Below are 20,532 nucleotides of genomic sequence, written 5' to 3' on the forward strand. Positions count from 1 at the left end.
ACAGAACAAGAAGCATTGATCCATGGAAAAAAATAGAATTTTATTCATTTCACCATCACAATAGAGCGGGAACGAAACAGAAGGACAAGAGGAGAGGAACTAATATCATTATCACAACATCGCGACAGGTCCAATAGAGCAAGAGAACATTACTCTTATCCAACACCTCACTATCAACTTCCCCATTAACGACCATCACCCGAAGAGACCATTGAAAACCATCATTCATCTCAACGTTTTCCTTTCCCTTTTCTTAGTCGGGCCTCGAGCCCATAAGTAGCCAGATTTCTTTTCTCTTTGCAACCACCTTATTCTTAGGTTTTTCACCTCCCTATTAACATTTTGGGCCTTTCTCTTTTAATTCTGAATTTCTTTTATGTCTTCCATTTGTCCATTCTTTTTCCTATCCTTTTTATTATGTTATTTTATCCTATTCTATTTTTTTTAGCTCGTTTATGTTATTTTATTTTGTTTTTTTTTTTATCTTTATTTTATTTTTATTTTTATTTTCTTTTTCTTTTTCTTTTTTCGTTTTAAATATCTACCTACTTTTTTTTAATATATAAGTTAAAAAATATGTTTTAAGGGTTTAAGCATGTATATGATCGCACGCATCGTCCTCGTGCTAATACCTTTTCTCCTTTTATAAAAATTAAAAAATATGTTTTAAAGGTTTAAGTACGTGTGTGATCGCACGCACCGTCCTCGTGCTAAGACTTTTTCTCCTTTTAATAAAGGTTTAAACCTTTTTTTGGTTCCTAAGTTAAGTTCTGATGTTCAGTTTAGTCCCCGCTTCTAAAAATGTCAACCTTTAGTCCCTATGATATGAAGAATGTATCAAATGAGTCCTCATGACAACACTTAATGAACAATAAATCATATGTTTTCATACCTAGGTATCCAATATTTTGTGATTTGTTAACGGAAGGTGTTATGAACAACAAATCTCTTAATGAAAAACTTGTGATTTGTTAAGGAATAGGACTGATTTGATACATTTTTCATATCATAGGAACTAAAGGTTGACATTTTTAAAAGCGGGGACTAAACTGAACATCAGAACTTAACTTAGGGACCAAAAAAGGATTTAAACCTTTAATAAATTATCAAAAATGTTTTAAGGGTTTGAGCACGTGTGTGATCGCACGCATCGTCCTCGTGCTAATACCTTTTCTCTCTTTATAAAATTAAAAAATATATTTTAAAGGTTAAACACGTGTGTGATCGCATGCATCGTCCTCATGCTAAGACCTTTTCTCCTTTTATAAAATTAAAAAATATGTTTTAAGGGTTTAAGCACGTGTGATCGCACGCATCGTCCTCGTGCTAATACCTTTTCTCCTTTTATAAAAATTAAAAAAATGTGTTTTAAAGGTTTAAGCACGTGTGTGATCGCACACATCGTCCTCGTGCAAAGACCTTTTCTCCTTTTAATAAGTTATAAAAAATGTTTTAAGGGTTTAAGCACGTGTGTGATCGCACGCATCGTCCTCGTGCTAAGACCTTTTCTCCTTTTATAAAAATTCAAAAAAATATGTTTTAAAGGTTTAAGCACGTGTGTGATCGCATGCATCGTCCTCGTGCTAAGACCTTTTCTCCTTTCATAAAATTATCAAATATGTTTTAAAGGTTTAAGCACGTGTGTGATCGCACACATCGTCCTCGTGCTAAGAACCTTTTCCCTTTTTTTATAAAAATGCTAAAAACATAAATGTTTCCAAACAACAAACAATCTATGTCAGAACTACGTGGCCTTGATTTCTCATCTTGAGAATACGTAGGAGCAAGGTCAATTCTTGTCACGCACAAAAAACACAAAGAAAATATTTTGTTTTCTTTAGAGTTTTATTTTTTAAGGGAAATTAAATATCTTGCAAACCACATCAAATTCGAGTATTTAATTAAAGGTACTGCCTTAGGGCAGGCGTTGTGGGGTGCTAACACCTTCCCCACACGTAACCGACTTCCGAAACTAGAATTTGGTTTTCGTGGACCTTGCCTTATCGTTTTATGGTTTTTCCGTAGTTTTCCAGAATAAACTATGGTGGCGACTCCAAAACTCTTTTTTGAAACTCGTTTTCTTTTTGGATCGTCGTCCCGTTGCGACGCCTGTTGCGACAGATGACGACTCCACTGGGGATCGAACCCAGAATCTCTGGTTAACAATGAAACCTAGCAATTTCCCAGATTTCACTCCAAATGTGCATTTGGCAAGATTTAATTTGAGTTTAAACTTTCTCAATCTCTCAAATAATTTCCTCAAGTTGAGAATGAGCTCTTCTTTCGATTCAGACTTCGCAATCATGTCATCCACATACACTTCGTTCTCCTTGTGCATCATATCATGAAAAAGTGTCACCATCGCCCTTTGATATGTTGCCCCAACATTCTTGAGCCCAAAAGACATCACCTTATAACAAAATGTTCCCCACAATGTGATAAAGGTAGTATATTCCATATCCTCAGGTGCCATCTTGATCTGATTATATTCTGAGAAGCCATCCATGAATGAAAATAGCGAAAACTTGGTTGTATTATCAACTAGAGTGTGGATGTGCGGTAGTGGGAAATTTTCTTTTGGACTTGCACGATTCAAATCACGGTAGTCAACGCACATCCGAACTTTACCATCTTTCTTGGGTACTAGTACGATGTTTGCCACCCATTGCGGGTATTTTGCCACAACCAAAAATCCTGCATCAAATTGTTTCTGCACCTCTTCCTTGATTTTCAAGGACATTTCGGGCTTCATTCTTCTTAGTTTCTGTTTGACCAGGAGGCATTCCGGCTTAAGAGGGAGTTTATGTTGCACGATATCGGTATCCAAACCGGGCATATCATTGTACGACCAAGCGAACACGTCCTTAAATTCCTTCAATAGGACTCGCAACCTTTCTCTCACTTCCTCTTTCATGGTAGTACCGATCTTTACTTCTTTTATCTCGTCTTCCTCACCCAAGTTGAGTATTTCAACATCTTCCTGATGGGGTTTTATTTCTTTAGACTCTTGCTCCACTAATCTCATTTATTCTGGAGAGGGTTCCGAACCATCTTCATAATCATCTTCCATATTATCAACAGGGTGCTCAAAATTAGGGATATCGACATTGTTATTTTAAAAACATTCATTGTCATATATTTCATTCGAATTAAACATCACAGGTAAATCCAAAGTCTTCCAATTGCTGAGTTGCGCATCTGGGGAGCAAGCCCACACGAAGTTTGAGCTTTCAGATCCAGCTTCATCTTCCACAACCGCTATATGGCTAGTGTTCACCCATCCAGCACCGCAAAAACACTCCTTGATATCGCAAATATGAATCTTCCTCGTCCTTAGTTCTCGTCTCTCCATTCGAGCCAGACTGCACTCCATCTTTTCCTCAATCAGCCTCTTCTTATCCTCTTTGTTGGGCTTGTACCCCAGGCCATACCTGCTTTTGTTCTCGACCACCTCCAATGGTAATGTCCGCCCTTGCCCGTACTTGCCTAAATTGTCCCGTACTTATAGCCTTCTTTCAGCATGACCTTGGCCACCATGATAGAGGTGCATGACAGATATGGGTTTACTGGAAATGGCTCACATAGGCGTTTCCCACGATTTCCAATGATTGGAAAGCTGTCTCGAGAGCTTCCTCGGCGGCCTCTATATAGCGAGCGGAGGATGGCCCACTCACAAGGAGATCCTCCTCTCCAGAAACTATCACCAGCTTATCTCCAATGATATATTTCAGCTTTTGGTGCAGTGTGGAAGGCACAACTCCCGCAAAATGGATCCATGGGCGACCCAATAGACAACTATAGGCTGGGAGGATATCCATGACCTGGAAGGTTATTTGAAAAACACATGGGCCAACTTGGACCAGCAACTCTATTTTGCCCATCACTTCCCTCTTGCTGCCGTCAAACGCTCTCACAATCATAGAACTTGGCTTCATATGCATTCCATCACAAGGTAGCCTCTCTAATGTCGTTTTGGGCATGACATTCAAGGAGGAGCCATTGTCTACCAACACGCGTTCTATGACGTGGTCCAAGCATTTCACGGAGACATGGAGAGCCTTGTTATGCCCCCTCCCCTCAGCAGGTATTTCCTCATTGGTAAAGGTGAGGTAATTATTAGCAGTGATGTTGCTAACAATGCCCTCAAATTTGTTCATGGAAATACCTTGCTCCACATGGGCCTTGCTCAATATCTTCGTTAGCAGTTTTGTATGGGAGGTTGAGTGCATGAGCAATTCTAACAGGGAGATTCGGGCTGGCATGAGATTCAATTGTTCCACCACTTTGTATTCACTTTGTTGTATAAAATTTCAAAAACTCGCAAGCCTCTTCCTCAGATATTTCCTTTTTGTCCTCCTTATCGAGGGTCTCCTCCGTCTGCACAAACTTCCCCTTCACGAGTTCCTTAGCTCTTCCGGCCATTGTTGCTTCATTATTGCTAGTTCCTTCTTTCATCAAAGTCGGTGGTGCGAAGATTCGACCACTCCTTGTCATTTCGTCGATGCTTGATATATTTTCAATAGTTGGATCCCACCCGAGGGGTTGACTTTCTGCGCATTGTCCTTCATCGATTGCATGTGTTCCATACCTCCAAGGGACAGCTTTCTCGCTCTTGTAAGGAAAAGGGGACGGTGTATGGATAACGATAGACGATCTTCCTTGAACTACTGGTGTAGGGGTAGTTCGAGTGAAACGGATCACCAACGGCTCCGGTAGAGTTACATCAGACTCGCCACCAGTTTGTGCAAACACCTCTTCCTTCTTGTCTTCGTAGCATACTTGCATCAAATTCCTATCAAGCAAATCTTGTAGAATCTTCTCGAACTCGACACACTCATTGATAGAGTGCCCAGCGCATGGATGAAGTCCACATGCATTTCCTAGATCGTAATCACCTTTTAAAAAACCCAGCTTTAGCAACGTCTCGAAAATAAACCTTCTGGAACTTTGGATTCCATTTGCATCCCTTATCAGTTCGTGTTTCTTAACCTCAATGGCATTCGTCGCGGCACCCCCATGCCCGGATAGTGGATTAGCCTCAATGCTAGGCTTATCTTCTTGGAACTTCAACCACCCGGTGTCAATTAAGGCCTGCACTTTATGTTTGAAGGCCATACACTTCTCAGTTTAGTGACCCACGCCTCCCCCATGATAACTACATTTGGCGTCGGCATCATAACCCCTGGGGTATGGAGGCTGCATAGGCATCATCGGACATATAACAACCAGACCCCTTTTGACGAATGAGGTAATAATTCAGTGTAAGTTGTAGGGATAGGGGTGAAATGAACAAAATTTCTTTCTTGGGTCCTTCTCGGATAAGCGCCTTGACCCACATTCAGATTTGGATTCGCGCTTGTCCCAGTCCTCCAAGCATTGTTTGTGATAGGTTGTGGTTGATAAAATCCTTGTTGTTGTTGAGGCCTAATTTGATGAGCAAATGCCGCATTGGCTGCATAGGGAGGTTGGCCCAAGTATGGTCTATAATTGTGAATGGGAGCCGGACCTCTCCATACAGGCATTGCTGATGCTGCATGCACATCTCCTTCCTTCTTCTTTCCTGGATTAAAACTGGGTTTTTTAGAGTTTACTACCGTAGACGGGCCATATGCGATTTTTCCATTCTTCAACCCAACTTCTATTCTTTCGCCTATTATGACGATATCGGCGAAATTGGAGGACACATTCCTGATCATGTGTTCATAAAACGGCGGCTGGAGTGTGTTCACAAACATCGCCACCATTTCCTTATCGTACAAAGGCGGCTTAACCTGCGCAGCTAACTCTCTCCATTGTTGAGCATACTCCTTGAAAGTTTCGTTGTCTTTCTTTGCCATGTTTTGTAGTTGCAACCTGTCGGGTGCGACATTCATGTTGTACTTATACTGCTTCGCGAAGGCATCAGCCAGGTCCACCCAACAACGTATGCGAGATGGCTCTAAGTGGGTATACCAGTTCAATGCTACCCCAGCCAAACTATCTTGGAAAAAGTGGATGAGCAATTTGTCATCATAGGCATACGCGACCATCTTTCTGCAGTACATGGTCAAATGGCTTTTAGGGCATGTATTACCCTTGTACTTCTCAAACTCTGGCGCCTTAAACTTGTGTGGTATTTTTACGCCGGGAACCAAGCTCAATCTTGCGACATCGCCGAATCCATAGCTTTCGACTCCTTTTATGGCCCCATCCTTTCTTCCAGAATTTCCAGCTTATTTTTAGATCCAATGAAGTTGTCGATTCCCCCAATCACAGTAGTGTGCGGCGCAACCTCGACTGAAAAGTCCTCCTTAGCAATCACGTGTGGCATTACCGTCACCCTTGTTCCTTCAACTGCGGTCTTCTCATTCGTTGCTACACCTGTCATGGGTGCTGAAACTAAGACAGGACCCTGAGTACCGATGGGCGGTACATTGATGGTTGTGGGAAAAGAGAAAGACGCATGCTCTGCTTCCGAGTAATCTCCTACGGGAGGAGTATATCCCAGGGGCAGGCCATACATCGGGAATGGGATCGACGGGCTTAAGGCGTTAAACATTGGGGGACAAGGGGGGGCATTCCCCTCGATCCGCGCCGACGATGACTCTCCCGCAGTCTTCAGAGATTCTAGGGCGGCAAGGATCTGGCCGATCTGATCCTTCAATTGGCTGATATCGGCTTTGACGACCTCGTGTGCTTCTTCCCAGTCTTCCATAATTCTCGAATTAACTCGTGTCCTGTAAGGATGTCGTGGAAGTTTTGACGTTGTTTTTCCTCACTTTTATACTGCTCCGCTGCTTCAAAAGAAATGGTGAAGTAGAACGGTTCTCCTCTTATCTGGCCATGAGGTCCTTCTTCCCAAGTGGTGATGATCGGTGATGACGATGGTGAAACATTGAGATGAATTATGGTTCTCAATGGTCTCTTCGGGTGACGGTCGATAATGGGGAAGTTGATAGTGAGGTGTTGGATAAGAGTAATGTTCTCTTGCTTTGATGGACCTGTGCTCTCTCTGTTCTTCTGCTCTCGTGATGTTGTGATCATCATATTGGTTCCTGTGAGCTTATGCTTTTTTTGTTCCGTTCTCCTGCTCTGTTGTGATGGTCAAATGAAAAAAATTCTTTTTTTTCATGGATCAGTGCTTCCTGTTATATTGGTTAAGGTCTTTCCCCGCATTTCAGAATGATTAGGCGTATCTCCTAGGATCTCATCTTTGTCTTCTTTTCTTTTTCATGTTTCGATTGGGTCGATTAGCGAAACAATTCAAAATATTTTCCCCTTTGATATCTGAATGCAGCGACTGTGAGCCTCTCGTTGTAGGAGGGACAATCCTCCATATTGAGCGTATTGAGAACATGCAGTGATATGTCGTAGGACAGGGAACGTGGTAGGATAGAAAGAAAGCTTGGTTTATGCTAGCGTGGACTGGAAAAGGGAAAAGCAAAGTCTGTCATTTCTAAAAACAGATAGTTGACTATTACGTTATATTTTCTTCCTTTTTCCTTTTCTTCTTTTTTCTTGGTTACGGTAATGTTTTCTTTTTTTTCTTTTTTAATTTGAAATATAAGAAACAGAAAGGAACATTAGAATAAGATAAATAGAAAATAAAAACAAACAGAAAATAGGGAAAATAAAATAAGATAAAGTACAATAAAATCAAAATAAAATAACATAAAAATAAACAAGAGAAAACAAATAAGTAGGTAAATAAAAACAAAAAAAAGGTAAAAACAGATGATAAAAATAATCTAAAAAGGAAAAGAAAATGAAAACAAATTTTTTATTTATTATTATTATTATTTTTTAGAAAGGAAAATAAATATATCTTTGCTCTTTTTATTAATTTTATATTTCTTAATTTTAGACATTTTTATTTAATTATCCGGACGAAATTGGGTATTGACACTCAATATTAAGCAAACCTTTCTTATGGATAAAAGAAATGTATACAAAATCAAACCATTAGTGTAGTACAATCCTATAACCACTTTCTAAGGCTTATTATTGTTGGAAAATAGGTAGGCTTCATTTCAACACTGAGAGAGGAGGGGTGAATTGGTGAGGTTTCAAAATTATGGTCTTTTTAAAATCTTTTTCACAAACTAGAAACCTTTACACAATTTCTTGAATCGCAAGTAATGAAAATTTAAGTGCAGCGGAATATCAAAGTAGACTACGCAATTAACAAAGTCGACTGAATGTAAAAGAGTAGGGATAGAGAATTCAAACGCAGGTTTTTATACTGGTTTAGCCTCAATGCCTACATCTAGTGTCCTTCCAATCCTAGGAAGCAAATGCACTAAATGGACAAAGCTTTTTAGAGACCTCCACGTCAAAAATATAAAACACCTATCTAACCCTCTAACCAAAATATAGGCAATACACACAACAAGATATGCAGCAAGATATCTTCTCTTCTACAATTTGCAACCCACTTTGAACAATCCTCAAAGTGTCCAGACTCCACGAGTCTACCTCCTGTAATCACAACAGGTACAATAGCCACAATCTTTACCAAGATTGAGAGAAATCTTGATCAGCAAGCAAGCACCGCAATGTGCAGAGATTGATCAACCAATAAGCACAGTAGAATTCTCCTTCAGAACCTCTTCAAAGAATGATCTCCAAAGTCTTCTTGATGAGTTCTTGGAGCATTAAATCATAGAGAAACAATCTGAAACAGAATATGAAAATGTTAGTTTTTCCAAAAGTTCCCTAAATAATTCAGATCTCGTCTATTTATAGATTTCTATAAATTAGACGCTCCTGTAGTTTACTAAGCTACTAATAGAGTCGACTGTCCTTTGACAGTAATAACAGTTAAGTCAAAGTAGTAGTTGTCAAGTTAAAAAAATTAATTTCATATTCAATATAGTTGACTCTCATTCAATGCTTAACTAACATTTGAAAATATAGCCGTTATTATTTACAAGCATCACAAAATCTCAAATAAAACAACTAACAAAGTCGAATGCAAAGCGCACACAGTCGACTTTGACACACCTGCACATATTGAAATTCTTTTCAATGTAAAATCTCACATAACACTGTATTTGAACATCTGTGCAAAGTCTTTAGTCTTAATCGAATCAATTAATAATGAAGTCGACTTAGGACTTGCAGATTTGCCACACAATATAAGTTCATCAAAGTGCATGTGGTTTTCTTTTCCAAAACATATGCAATCCAATCACAACAGATGTAACATATATTAGACCAGTGAATATGCATTCATATATTAAGATCAACACAAAACATGTTCAGTAAGATATCGATCAATAAGCAACAGAACATGTAACACATAACAAGACATGTGTTATTAACAATGTGTTGTCATCATGAAAAACCAGAGTGAATAAGCATTGTGAGATTAAAGTTAGCTAAACCAGTGCTTCCCTTATCAACAATCTCAACAATTAACAATACACAAGTTACTAAAAACCTTCAAAATATCAAACAAGACTATGAAACACTAGATTATATAACTATATACATTCCTTCATAGAATTGCAACAACATCCCTTAACCTACTGGCTAGTACCATCACCATGTAGATTCTTGTCTTCTCATGCCATAAAAGATATCATTGCAAAAGAGATACAAACAACCAACAAACAAAATAGGGTAAGCTAATGATAGCTTAAATATTCATATGCATTTATTATATAAATATCTAAATCAAACTATCATGTATTCACTTTATATTTTATATAACCATTCTTATTCATTCACACAAATATGACCTAGACTCAATTATCCGGATTTATGCATCACTCAAACTTTAGAAACATTTTTTTGTCATGTAAAATGAACTTCCTCAATATTACAATTCTAATAATGGTACTTGGTCCCTATCTCATGACAAAGTGAGTTATATCCTGATAGAAAAGAGATTCACGACCTCAAAACCAGTTATAAGAACCTTCTTCCATCTTTATCACCCAGACTCATTCCTCTATATGAGTTTATGAGTCTAATAAACTATAATGATAGTTTCCAAAGAGTGTTCCTAATAAGTGCATAACACTAGACTTACATGTCATATCATTCCTCCTTAAAAATTATATGACCATACAATTCAAACACAATGTTAAATCCGCATATATCATACTTCATATCTGAATAACACCTCATTGAATCATTTAATTCACCATGTTCACAACCTCCTCATTTAGTTACATATTCATAAAACCTTCAGTCTCATAAGTATTCTTTGTATTTTAATAATGACCACATTATATTCAAATAAATTCATACATTATTTATAACATATATTGTATACATCTAAGTATTTCCTCACATTAGTATGCTTTGCATTCCATGTCACATACATCCACCATTCACAAATATATATACTTTTATATCAAGACCAACCCAAGACCAGAACAGTATATAAAAACCTACAAACCTATCAAGTAGAAATATTATTCATAAAAGAGAAACCTAAAATAGAGTAATCATAAGAGACTAACTTTTATAACTACAGACCTCAAATCAGAGATCCATCCAATCATAGTAAAGATTCATCTATTTGGGATCAACTATCAAAATTTCAGACAGTTAACGAAGTAGGAAACTTAAATTTCTTGAGATGACTCAGAGTATGAAAATCCAACTTGCCCAACAGAAGGATTGCTTACCCAACGAGAAAACCTCTCAGCCAAAATAAATTTTGGCACTCATACAACAAGTTGTTTGCTTTCCCAATGAGTCTACATAATGCATAAACTCAAATTTTGCGGTTTCACAATGTCCAACACGACTTAAAACTTTCTCACATGTTTCAAACCATTTACTAACACACCCAAAACAATTAAAATGAGCAATTCCAATCATGATAAGCCAACATCCCAAATTATACAACATAGAATTCCAATTGTCACATGAACCTACATTTTAGCTTTCATTCATCCCCAAATTTCAATTTTCCCAAATTAACATACCAACTCAATCATGCAAATTATAATTCATTCTAAAATCAATCAACACATAAGGAAGTGAATCACAAAAAATCATAAAGTAGCTTAATTAACTTCCCTCACTTAAGACAAAGAAAATCCCTTTTTTCCACAATTGCTCTCTAAAGCTCTACACACATAGGATCTCCTAAAAACCAATCAAAATCACAATTAGAATTATAAACATAATTTCATGATTATAGAATAATAACGATTCATCAAGAGTAATCTTGAGTCACATGTACGATTCTAGACTTCACATGCAACTCAAAATCAAAAAATACCTAAAAAAGGATAAAAAATGAAAACTTATTCTTTTAAACTATTTAAGTAGTTAGAAATGTAAATTTTTCTTGAAGATTAATCTTATGATTTTTTATTTTCAAATAAAATGAAGATCGAAGAAAAAAATATAAAAAGAACACAGAAAAAAAAGAGTTTTTAGACAAAAAGTGATTTTTATAAAAAAAAGAAAGAAAAACTTTCCTTATTAAAATCTTTTATATAATTTAGCCTGTTATAATTAAAATATTGCACTGTTTTTGTTTTACTCTTTTTTTTATATATAAAAACTACCACAAATTTTTAGGCTGTCCCAAAAGATAAATACTTTACGAGAAAAATACATCATAAATATATTAAATTAAAATAGAAACATGTCATCGATAAATTTACATTTGATTTATAAAAATTATTTGAAATTGGAGTATTATAGGAAACTAGTATAAAAGAGTACGATAATCACTTGCACTAAAACTTCCAAATTAAAACTTCAAAAATGATTGTTAATTAGTACATATTACACCTACAGATAATATATTTTACAATGAAGAAATATTACAAATACTTTTTTTCCTTAGGTGAAATTTATCAAAAATTCTCATTCTTAATAATTCTCTCTTCACTTTGTCGAAATTAGTATTATGTAATTATAACATTCACATTATAATTATAATTATGAAAAGGGCGTTGATCCTTACACCTCTAAGTTTTGGTTCTCCACCTCCCCATCCTACTTTTATCCTTTTCTTTTTTATTTATATTTTTATTTTTATTTATATTCCTATTATACCCTTAAATAAAATTTATTTTATAATTTAATTTTAATTCCAATATCTTAATGTAAAAATCCTAATTTTTTTCTTTGCTCTCTCTCGCTTTTTGTTGTTTTCTTGAATTTTTTTGTGTTCTTTTTTCTTTTACTATGAGAATCGTTGGCGTGGTGAAAAGAAAGTTACAATAGAGTTCTTCGTCTCCTTGATCGTGATTGTCATCGCGTTTGAAAGCGTGGTGGTTGAAGGAGAAACGAGAGAGAGATAAGTATAATTCACTGTTAAAAATAGCTTAGCCTGATCATCCTTCAACGGATGTCAACATCCGTTTAAGGTGAAACGGATGTCAACATCCGTTTAAGGTGAAACGGATGTCAACATCCGTTTAAGGTGAAACGGATGTCGACATCCATTTATGCCTGGCGTCTTCTTCCTCCAAGCACTCAAATCCTTACACAGAAAAATACAAAAACCAGAAACCTCAGGCACACACAACTGAAACGCTGTTACATACATTTAAAAAAAACACAACCAGAAATCAAGACAACGCAAGAAACGCTTAAGAAACGAAACGAAAAAATAAGCTATAGTGCAGAGCGGCAGAAACCAGCAACATGCGGAAGAAGAAACCCAAACGAACGAAAGCTTCTCTATCAAGCGGCGGAAGAAGAGACGAAAAACTAACCTCTCGAAGACCAATCGAAAGAAACAAAGTATCGCCGCACCACACCGCCGAACCGTCGCACACACAGGCCACTGCCGCACCCCCAGGTCGCACCACCACGAAATGTACATACAAAAGAGTTGGGAGTCAGAGGTTAAAAAAAATAAAAACCAAAGTGAAGGGAAATGAATCGGGAAGGTGGGAGTGCTGTGTTACCTGAGGGAGGGAGTGAAAAGGTAGGGGTGCTGTGAGGGAGAGAATGAAATTGAAAATGGGAAAGGAAGAAATTAGGATTAGTTAAATAAAAGAGGGTTAAATAAGTAAATTACAAAGTATATAAAAAGTTATTTTTATAATATAAAAATAATTAAGAAAAATGAGGAGGTCGAGGTCAAAAAACCGTGCAGGGATGAATGCCCTTATGAAAATTTCGTAATTCGCACATTTGTTTTCTTGGGCGCAATTGATTTGCACGTTCAAAGTAGGTGGGCCTTTTGGGAACAGTAATGGGCCGATGTTGCACCCGAAACAAAATCCACTGCCCTGAGCTTGTGTTTGTGTCTTCTCCTTCTCGCTGCACTGCTTCCCCAATCTTCTTCCTGGTGATCAAGGTATCAAAATCGAAACAGGTACTTTCGCAGAAGTATAATCTTTTCACGTACCTATAATCGTTTTGTTTTCACAGTTCCTTCAATTGCATTTTCATTTACAAAAGACTTGTTAACTTATGCTTCATATGCAAAAATGAATTGGGTGGTGGCTACGACCCTATCATTGTTGTTTTTAACTTTTCATTATATGGTTTGGAAATAGCAGGTGTGTTGTGAAAGATGACTTGCATTGTTAGGGCTGCATTGAGATCCAATTGCAGTTCAAGTGTTTGTGCATTTGTTCAGAGAAGTTTTGGCCTCCCTGTGAGGTGTTTCTCCACTGAAGCAGAACAGCCACCTCTGAATTCAACTACCCCTCTTCCATTCTTGGACGTTGATCATTCTGGTACCACCCTATTTATGCATTTATCCTCCCATTTCTATCGCTCTTAGACTTGCTTTAGCTTTTACGAAAAAACTGTTCTACCGCAGCTCGAGGTTATAAATTCCTTGACATTACAGGAAAATGCGGACAAAAGTGGCTGATGCAGCCACAAAAATGTCAGAGACTCCAAAAACCTTGACATTGTGGCCAAAATTGTGGTCACAGTTGTCGACTAATATCTAAAACCTTGTTGCTGCTGTTACTTTTAGGACTCGCTCGGTGGCTAGCATATGATATAATCGGATAATTAAACTATAAAACAATAGCGGTTCTAATGAGTTGTTTGGTTTTGGGGATAATTATTTGTACCATAGCAAGTATCACTAGCACTACATGGTCACTACTACCATTAGTGTCACTAAATCTTTCATCATCAATGTCACCCTTGTTGTCATAACAGACATTACTCTCACCATTATTGCTATCAGTCACTATCATCGATGTTGTTAGGAATTCAAGGTGACTTCAAGTCCCACATTGAATCAAAATGAGTAAGATGATGACTAGTATATAAATAGAAGAACCCATAAACCTATTGCCTTAATGTTTTGTGTCAGAAGTGGTGTCTTTGTCTCATATATGACCTTATTCACGACTCATTGGTGATGAATCTTCCAACGTCTTCCCTCAGAAAAACCTCACAGTTGTCACCATCATTTCTTTATTATACTTTCATCATTGTTACTATTGTGATTATCACTTGCATCTTTCTCATCGTGCTTACCATTTGCTACCATCTCATTATTGATGTTGTATTGTAACTATTTGTAGGAGTAGAAAGGGTGATAATTTACTTTAAATTAAGAGACTTGTGCAATATTTGTAACAATAAACAAAAGATTTAATATATTAAGTATGTTAATATATTAATTTAGTTCTTTTGTTTTATAAAATTATCAAATTAGAGATTGTTTGTTAGAAAGAAAATTTGTAAGGAAAGAAAAAAGTGGGCTTATCATTCATTTCTAAGTAATAGTGATTTATTCAAATGAGGAACGCCATGTTAGATTATCTTGTAACCTTCTAATTATTGTATATATAGTTCTTTAAAGTTTATTTGTGTCTTACATGAGGCCCATGGTAAGCTTTACAAGGGGGAGAGGAGATAAGAGTGAGAAAGGAGGAGTGCATCCCTTTCTCACTAATTGTTAATTTCAAATAGGTTAATGTATATTTTTCAATTAATTGGGATGCTAGGAAAAATCTTCCTTCTCCATGTCCTCATCATCATTATTGTCATTGTTTTAAGTTTTTGCTCAATCCTCATGTCTATTCATGTGTTCTAACATTCAAAAGCCAAATAGTTTTCAGATTTGACAATGTGAAAATAGTAAATGCATGAGAATATAGAAATTTGACATACAGTATATATCATTGATGCTAGTGACTATATTTTTGTATACGTTTGGATTTTGAAAATAAGATGTTAGGTTTCTAACCAATTCACTGCTAGCCATGTTATTTAAATAATACCTTTCAACACTTTACAGTTCTTTTATTTTAAATAATTTCCATCCTAGGTAATGACTGTTTTCCTTTCTCTTTCTTTCTTTAGGAGTGACATATGGTAGGCTGCTTGGTATCCGTAAACATGCACTGAAAACAGATATCATCAACTTCCTTGAAGGTTGTAATTTGACTCTGGAGGATGTTAAATTTGATTACAACCGTAGCCTTATACCAGTTTCAACGTAATGTATTCCATCTTTTGTCTTGCTTTTGGGGTATTGTGAAAGTTATTTTTGTCATATAATCAGTGCATTTTCATGCCTATGACAGGGAATTGCATTTTCTTTTCTTTTTCTTTTACTCTAAATGATGTTTCCGAAAACTAAAGAGAAAGTTCAATTTAATTATATACTTGTTTGTAACATGTCGTGCTCTCAGAATTTGGACTTTCAAGCCCTAAAATCCTATAAAACAACCAACTTGTCAGGAGAGGATTGTCCAATATATATATATATATATATATATATATATATATATATATATATATATATATTATATAGTTCTAGTTAAGTCATATTTTTAGTCACTGAAACTAAACACCATAAAAAACACCACTTTGAACTGTAATTAAGGTGCCGTTCAAAATATGGAGTGCTAGATTTTGTCATACTCGTCTTGTTATATGAACCCATGTATTTCATTAAAGACAAGTAGAAATAATCCCAATTGCTGAGGTAAAATCAGAATACAGGAAAAGTGAATGGATAAAGAGTAGCCTTTTTGAGGGTGTGCCAGCCTTCCTTTACAATCCTTATCCAATTATTGCCTACCTATTTCTTCCTTCTTCCCTTTTATTCTAACCAATTTACTTATGTTTTTCTTCCTCAATTGCTACAATTAGCATTTCATTATTACCTCGGTTCATCCTCATGACTCTCCGTAATCATCTAGCATAGCTAACATCCTGAAGTGGATTATCATTGTGTTTTCTAAATGGGCCTCATCTTAGATTCAATACTTGAAATTATCATTTAAAGGTTTTGGGTATAATCAGGTTATTGCAATTCCCTTCTCGTGATTCCTATGACAATGCTATAAGGGTGATTGTAAGGAAGGGTCGCCTCTACAAATTGGATAGGGTATGCTGCTCTGCTCACATGTCTTTTTTCTAAAATCATTTTCTTTTTTATATTTGTTTATAATTGGAAACTGTTTGATATTTTTTCCTTTTTCTAATATCAGGCTGATCGATCCCAATGGGACATAGTAAAGCCATATGATGGAAAAACTGTCAGTACAGATTCTTACCTATCTTTGCTTATCTTGTTTTTTGAATACTAATTATTTTTTGATGTTTGTAATATATTTTAACTGTCCAAATGCTGAAATTGTTAGATGTTGTGTTTTGAAAATTTTGATTGAGTAAAATAGAGAGCATGATGTAAGACAGTTTTTTCCCATAACCATAAGGTTCTCTTATTGTTCGATTTTTAAGTTGTGAGTAAATCACTCCAAATTGGAGGTAAATTCTTAAAAGTTTTAATCTTTTATGTAAGACTACGTCTTTATTCTTTGTTAAATTTAGAACATTTGTTCATTTTGTTGACTTCTATAATTAAGGAATGTTAATTGAGCACATTTTCAAGAATTCCTTGAAATTAAAGTACCAAGGATAATGGAAAAGGATCCGAGAAATGTAATTCTGTTGTATGAGGAAAAACATGAGAATAAAAATTATTCATGAATGTCTAAAAATCTGAAGCTTGAACCGTCTCAAACAAAAAATTTCTTCCCTTAAGATTTTGAAAGTTTAGGGTGTTGTTATAGTCATGATCCCATCCAGGTTGGCATCCTATGTTATATCAATTATTTGCAGCTTACCAAAAAGGTATAAAAAAAAAGGAAAGAAATACAAAATAGTAGGGGGACTATACCAAAACCTACTCAAGAACCAAATCTATAATAAGGTTGAGAACAACTATTTCTTGATAAATCATATCTAAGAAAATCCAAAATGTCATTATACCAGTGATTATATCTTTGAATTGCACCGAAGCATGCAAGTTTATCAGCAATCTGGTTTAGTTTGGAAATTACATTGGGCTCTATGGCCTGAAGCAATCACTTTGAGCTTGGTTGGGTAAATTAATTTTGATTTTGTTGATTTTTGGACTGGAATGGAGTGAGGCAAATCATTTAGTGTTTACTGTCATACTCATCATGGGAAGTGTGTTTATCTTATGCTCTTTGTTGATGCTATTGTTATTACATGGATAGATATCACTAGAATTGCTCAATTAAAACAACATTTATTGTGCATCTTTAATACCAAAGATTTGGACTAACTAAAATATTTTTTATTATTGAAGTGACACAGTCAAGAGGTGTTATCGTTTCACAAAGAAAATATGCTCTTGGTATTTTGCAGGATACAAACTTAGCAAATTGTAGGCCCATTGATAGTCCTATGGACTCAAACTCTAATGTTAATGAGAAACCACTATGAAATTTTCTCAAACCTAGAGAGATATAGGATGTTGGTGGAAAAACTCATTTATATCACAATGATAAGAGCAGATCTTTCTTATCCATTGTGAGTTATGAGTCAATTTATGCATAACCCTCACATAACATTGATTACTAGAATATTGTGATTCACATTCTCATATATGCATAAGGGATCCCACGATAGGGATTGTTGTATGAGAACAAGGCAGTGTTATCAAATTTTGGCCATGGCGATGCTATGGCGGAAACCGGTAATAGTTTCCCAACCTGCAGCCACAATAAGGTACTGGCGAAGCAAATTTTCTGTGGTGGTCTTGTGGCTGCTTAGCGTGCGGTGGTGGAAAAAGCAGGCTGGAGATAGAAGAAGACAACTAATTCCATCAATTTACCAATTAACAACTAATTCCTAATTTGGTTCCTTCTATCCTGCACCCATTATATCCTATCAAATACACTGATTTTCCTTTATCTTTTTTGTTTAAGTAAATGAATACGAAGATTCTAAATATATTTTTCTTTTAATTACTATAAAGATATTAAAAATATTTTTATACTAATAATCCTTTATTTACCACAAGTTACGACATCAAATTTATTCAGTTTATTTATGCATGACTTATTGAATGCATTATGATCGCTTGAATTCTCAGTATGGAAGAAGTACCAAGATTGTGGTGCGAATTCCATCAAGATTTGGTATTTAGTGTTGTACTTCCATTTACCACTGTTGTGTGATATGCTGGCTGAGACTGAACTTATATTTAGAATAACTTTTTAAACTGAAGGATACTAGTTGAAGTGTTATAATTTTTGTTTCATGCAAACATTACTATGGAAATAGCACATTTACCTAACAGTGTCTAATTTCTTTTTTTTAAGATTTTGATTCAAGGAATGCCTCGAACTGCTAATTTTGAAGATGTAGTGCGAACCCTGTCTGGTTGTGAATATGATTCCAACTCCATCAACTTGTTTTTGAGGTAAACATCAAATACACTTCAAATTTTATATTTTGTTTTAGAGTTAAACCTGTTTTTAGTCATTATAAATAGGGCAGTTTTTAGTTTGGTTAAGAATGTGTGTCTAAACTTCTTCATACGTATAGGAGAAGATAAAATTAATATAAGTGAGAAAACTTCTACTAATTACTACTTTACGCTTTAGTTAAAAATCTTATTTTTGAGAAACTAACGAGAGAACCCTAAATGCATAAATCAATTTTAGTTTATGGAGACGTTTAGTGCATTTCTTATTTTCTTCTCTACAATTGCTTTTAGTCACCTTAATGGAAATGTATCATGTGTGATCCCCATTTTCAAAGGAGACCCAAAAGAGAAAAACTTCTGTGGTGGACAAGGATCACACTTGACACATTTTTCGTAAGCTAATGGATCAGATGCGGTCGTTTTAGTTTTAGGGTCTCAAGGTGAACAGTTCTGCATTGATAAGGACTAAATTAGTGTTTAAACCCTCTCATGTATTCTTAGAAAGAAATGGTTGGAATACACTATTAACATTCTGAAAACACACTCATTTATTGAAATTTACTGAAAATCACAAATGTTGGCAGGTCTCACTTTATCTAAGGATCTCTCTCAATTTTGTACTTTAATAAATTCTATCTTTGTTCCCAACCCTCCTCTCCTCCGGAACCACATTCTCGGGAACATTATTCCCGAAAAATCCTAGTAGTTTATAAAAGAAATAGAGTTTATTTAATTGAACAAAAAGGGATGAAGTGAGGAGGTAGGTAATTGTTGTAGAAAGTAACTTCTATTTTAATGGGAATACAAAATACTTAGGTAATGGAATAAGGAGTAACACAAAAGTGTAATTTATATTCCTTTGCAAGAACCATTCCTGAGAATGTGTTTACAAAACTGTCTCAAACATGAGAATATCATATTCTCAAGTTCACTTTCTCGATGCCTTGAAACAAACGGCTGCTTGGATTATATTCTCAAAATGGTAATTATTTTCTTACTTTCAGGCGAGGAGAAGAGTGGGCTGCAGAACCTATTAAATTGGCCACAGTGCGTTTCCATTCAAGGACTCAAGCAATGAATGCATTCATCGCAAAAAATGGAACCTTTTGCCAAAACAGTCGCATTTCGGTACAAGTTTTGCAGTAATTTATGCCCCTTACTGGTGCTAGTATTATATTACTACTACTTTAACAGAGGCTAGAGTATTTAACTAGTTTTACTGGTGCTAGTATTATATTACTATTACTTTAACAGAGCCTAGAGTATTTAACTAGTTTTTTTCATTTCATGGTCATTTGGGATTTTCATAATGTCTCTGGTTTAAGGTGATGCAAGGAAATGTTAAAAGTGTGGTAAAATGTCTACCTTGCGTAGTAACACTTGACATTAGTTGATTGGTTAGTGAAGAGGTTGGTTCTTCTTTATATTGAAATGTGTTTTTATGTACCCAATTATTCAACGTTTTCCAATGACATGAAATCGTGGTGTTGATTCTATGAGAATTTGACTTTTCAAATTCTATATATCAGTGTGTCTTGGTATTTGCATGCTGATATAAAACTAGCAACTTTCCAGTTATTAATTATACGTAAGTTTGCGTAGGCTAGTTCTTTGAAAAAATATGTGTGGATATTTTGTTAGAAAGTTATGTAAATATGTTAGCAAACACATAAATGTGCAGCAGAAATTATTGCCAGTCATGAATTTGGTTAAGAATGTGATGAAGTTTCCAGAGAGGAAGAGTTAAATTCAAAAAGGAATATTGAAGAAACAACTTATTTCCAGAAAGAAATATTAGACACCCGTAAAAGAATTATTTTCACATTTATAACCTACTAAGAATAATATATTAACTTGAGCTAAAATTATGGCAAGTATTGTGGGATGACTCCTCTAAGGTG

The 20,532-nt window shown here is 35.6% G+C and overlaps 1 protein-coding gene across 3 annotated transcripts; it reads left to right on the forward strand.

Annotated features, from left to right (window-relative positions):
* Nucleotides 1-13,148: 13,148 nt before the first annotated feature.
* LOC106769575 lies at nucleotides 13,149-20,127 on the forward strand. 3 transcript variants are annotated; one of them, XM_014655246.2, is made up of 7 exons: nucleotides 13,149-13,282; nucleotides 13,470-13,649; nucleotides 15,244-15,379; nucleotides 16,192-16,276; nucleotides 16,380-16,427; nucleotides 18,525-18,625; nucleotides 19,636-20,127. In XM_014655246.2, exons 2-7 carry the CDS (start codon nucleotides 13,484-13,486, stop codon nucleotides 19,775-19,777), a joined length of 678 nt encoding a protein of 225 aa, XP_014510732.1. In that variant the 5' UTR covers nucleotides 13,149-13,282; nucleotides 13,470-13,483; the 3' UTR covers nucleotides 19,778-20,127. The 3 variants fall into 3 exon arrangements, with proteins under 3 accessions (XP_014510732.1, XP_014510734.1, XP_014510733.1); XM_014655248.2 differs by having other exon boundaries at nucleotides 13,151-13,264; XM_014655247.2 differs by having other exon boundaries at nucleotides 13,183-13,282; nucleotides 13,467-13,649.
* The last annotated feature ends 405 nt before the right edge of the window (nucleotides 20,128-20,532 follow it).

Source organism: Vigna radiata, chromosome 7 (genome assembly GCF_000741045.1).
Source record: "Vigna radiata var. radiata cultivar VC1973A chromosome 7, Vradiata_ver6, whole genome shotgun sequence".
Classification (NCBI taxonomy): Eukaryota; Viridiplantae; Streptophyta; class Magnoliopsida; order Fabales; family Fabaceae; genus Vigna; species Vigna radiata.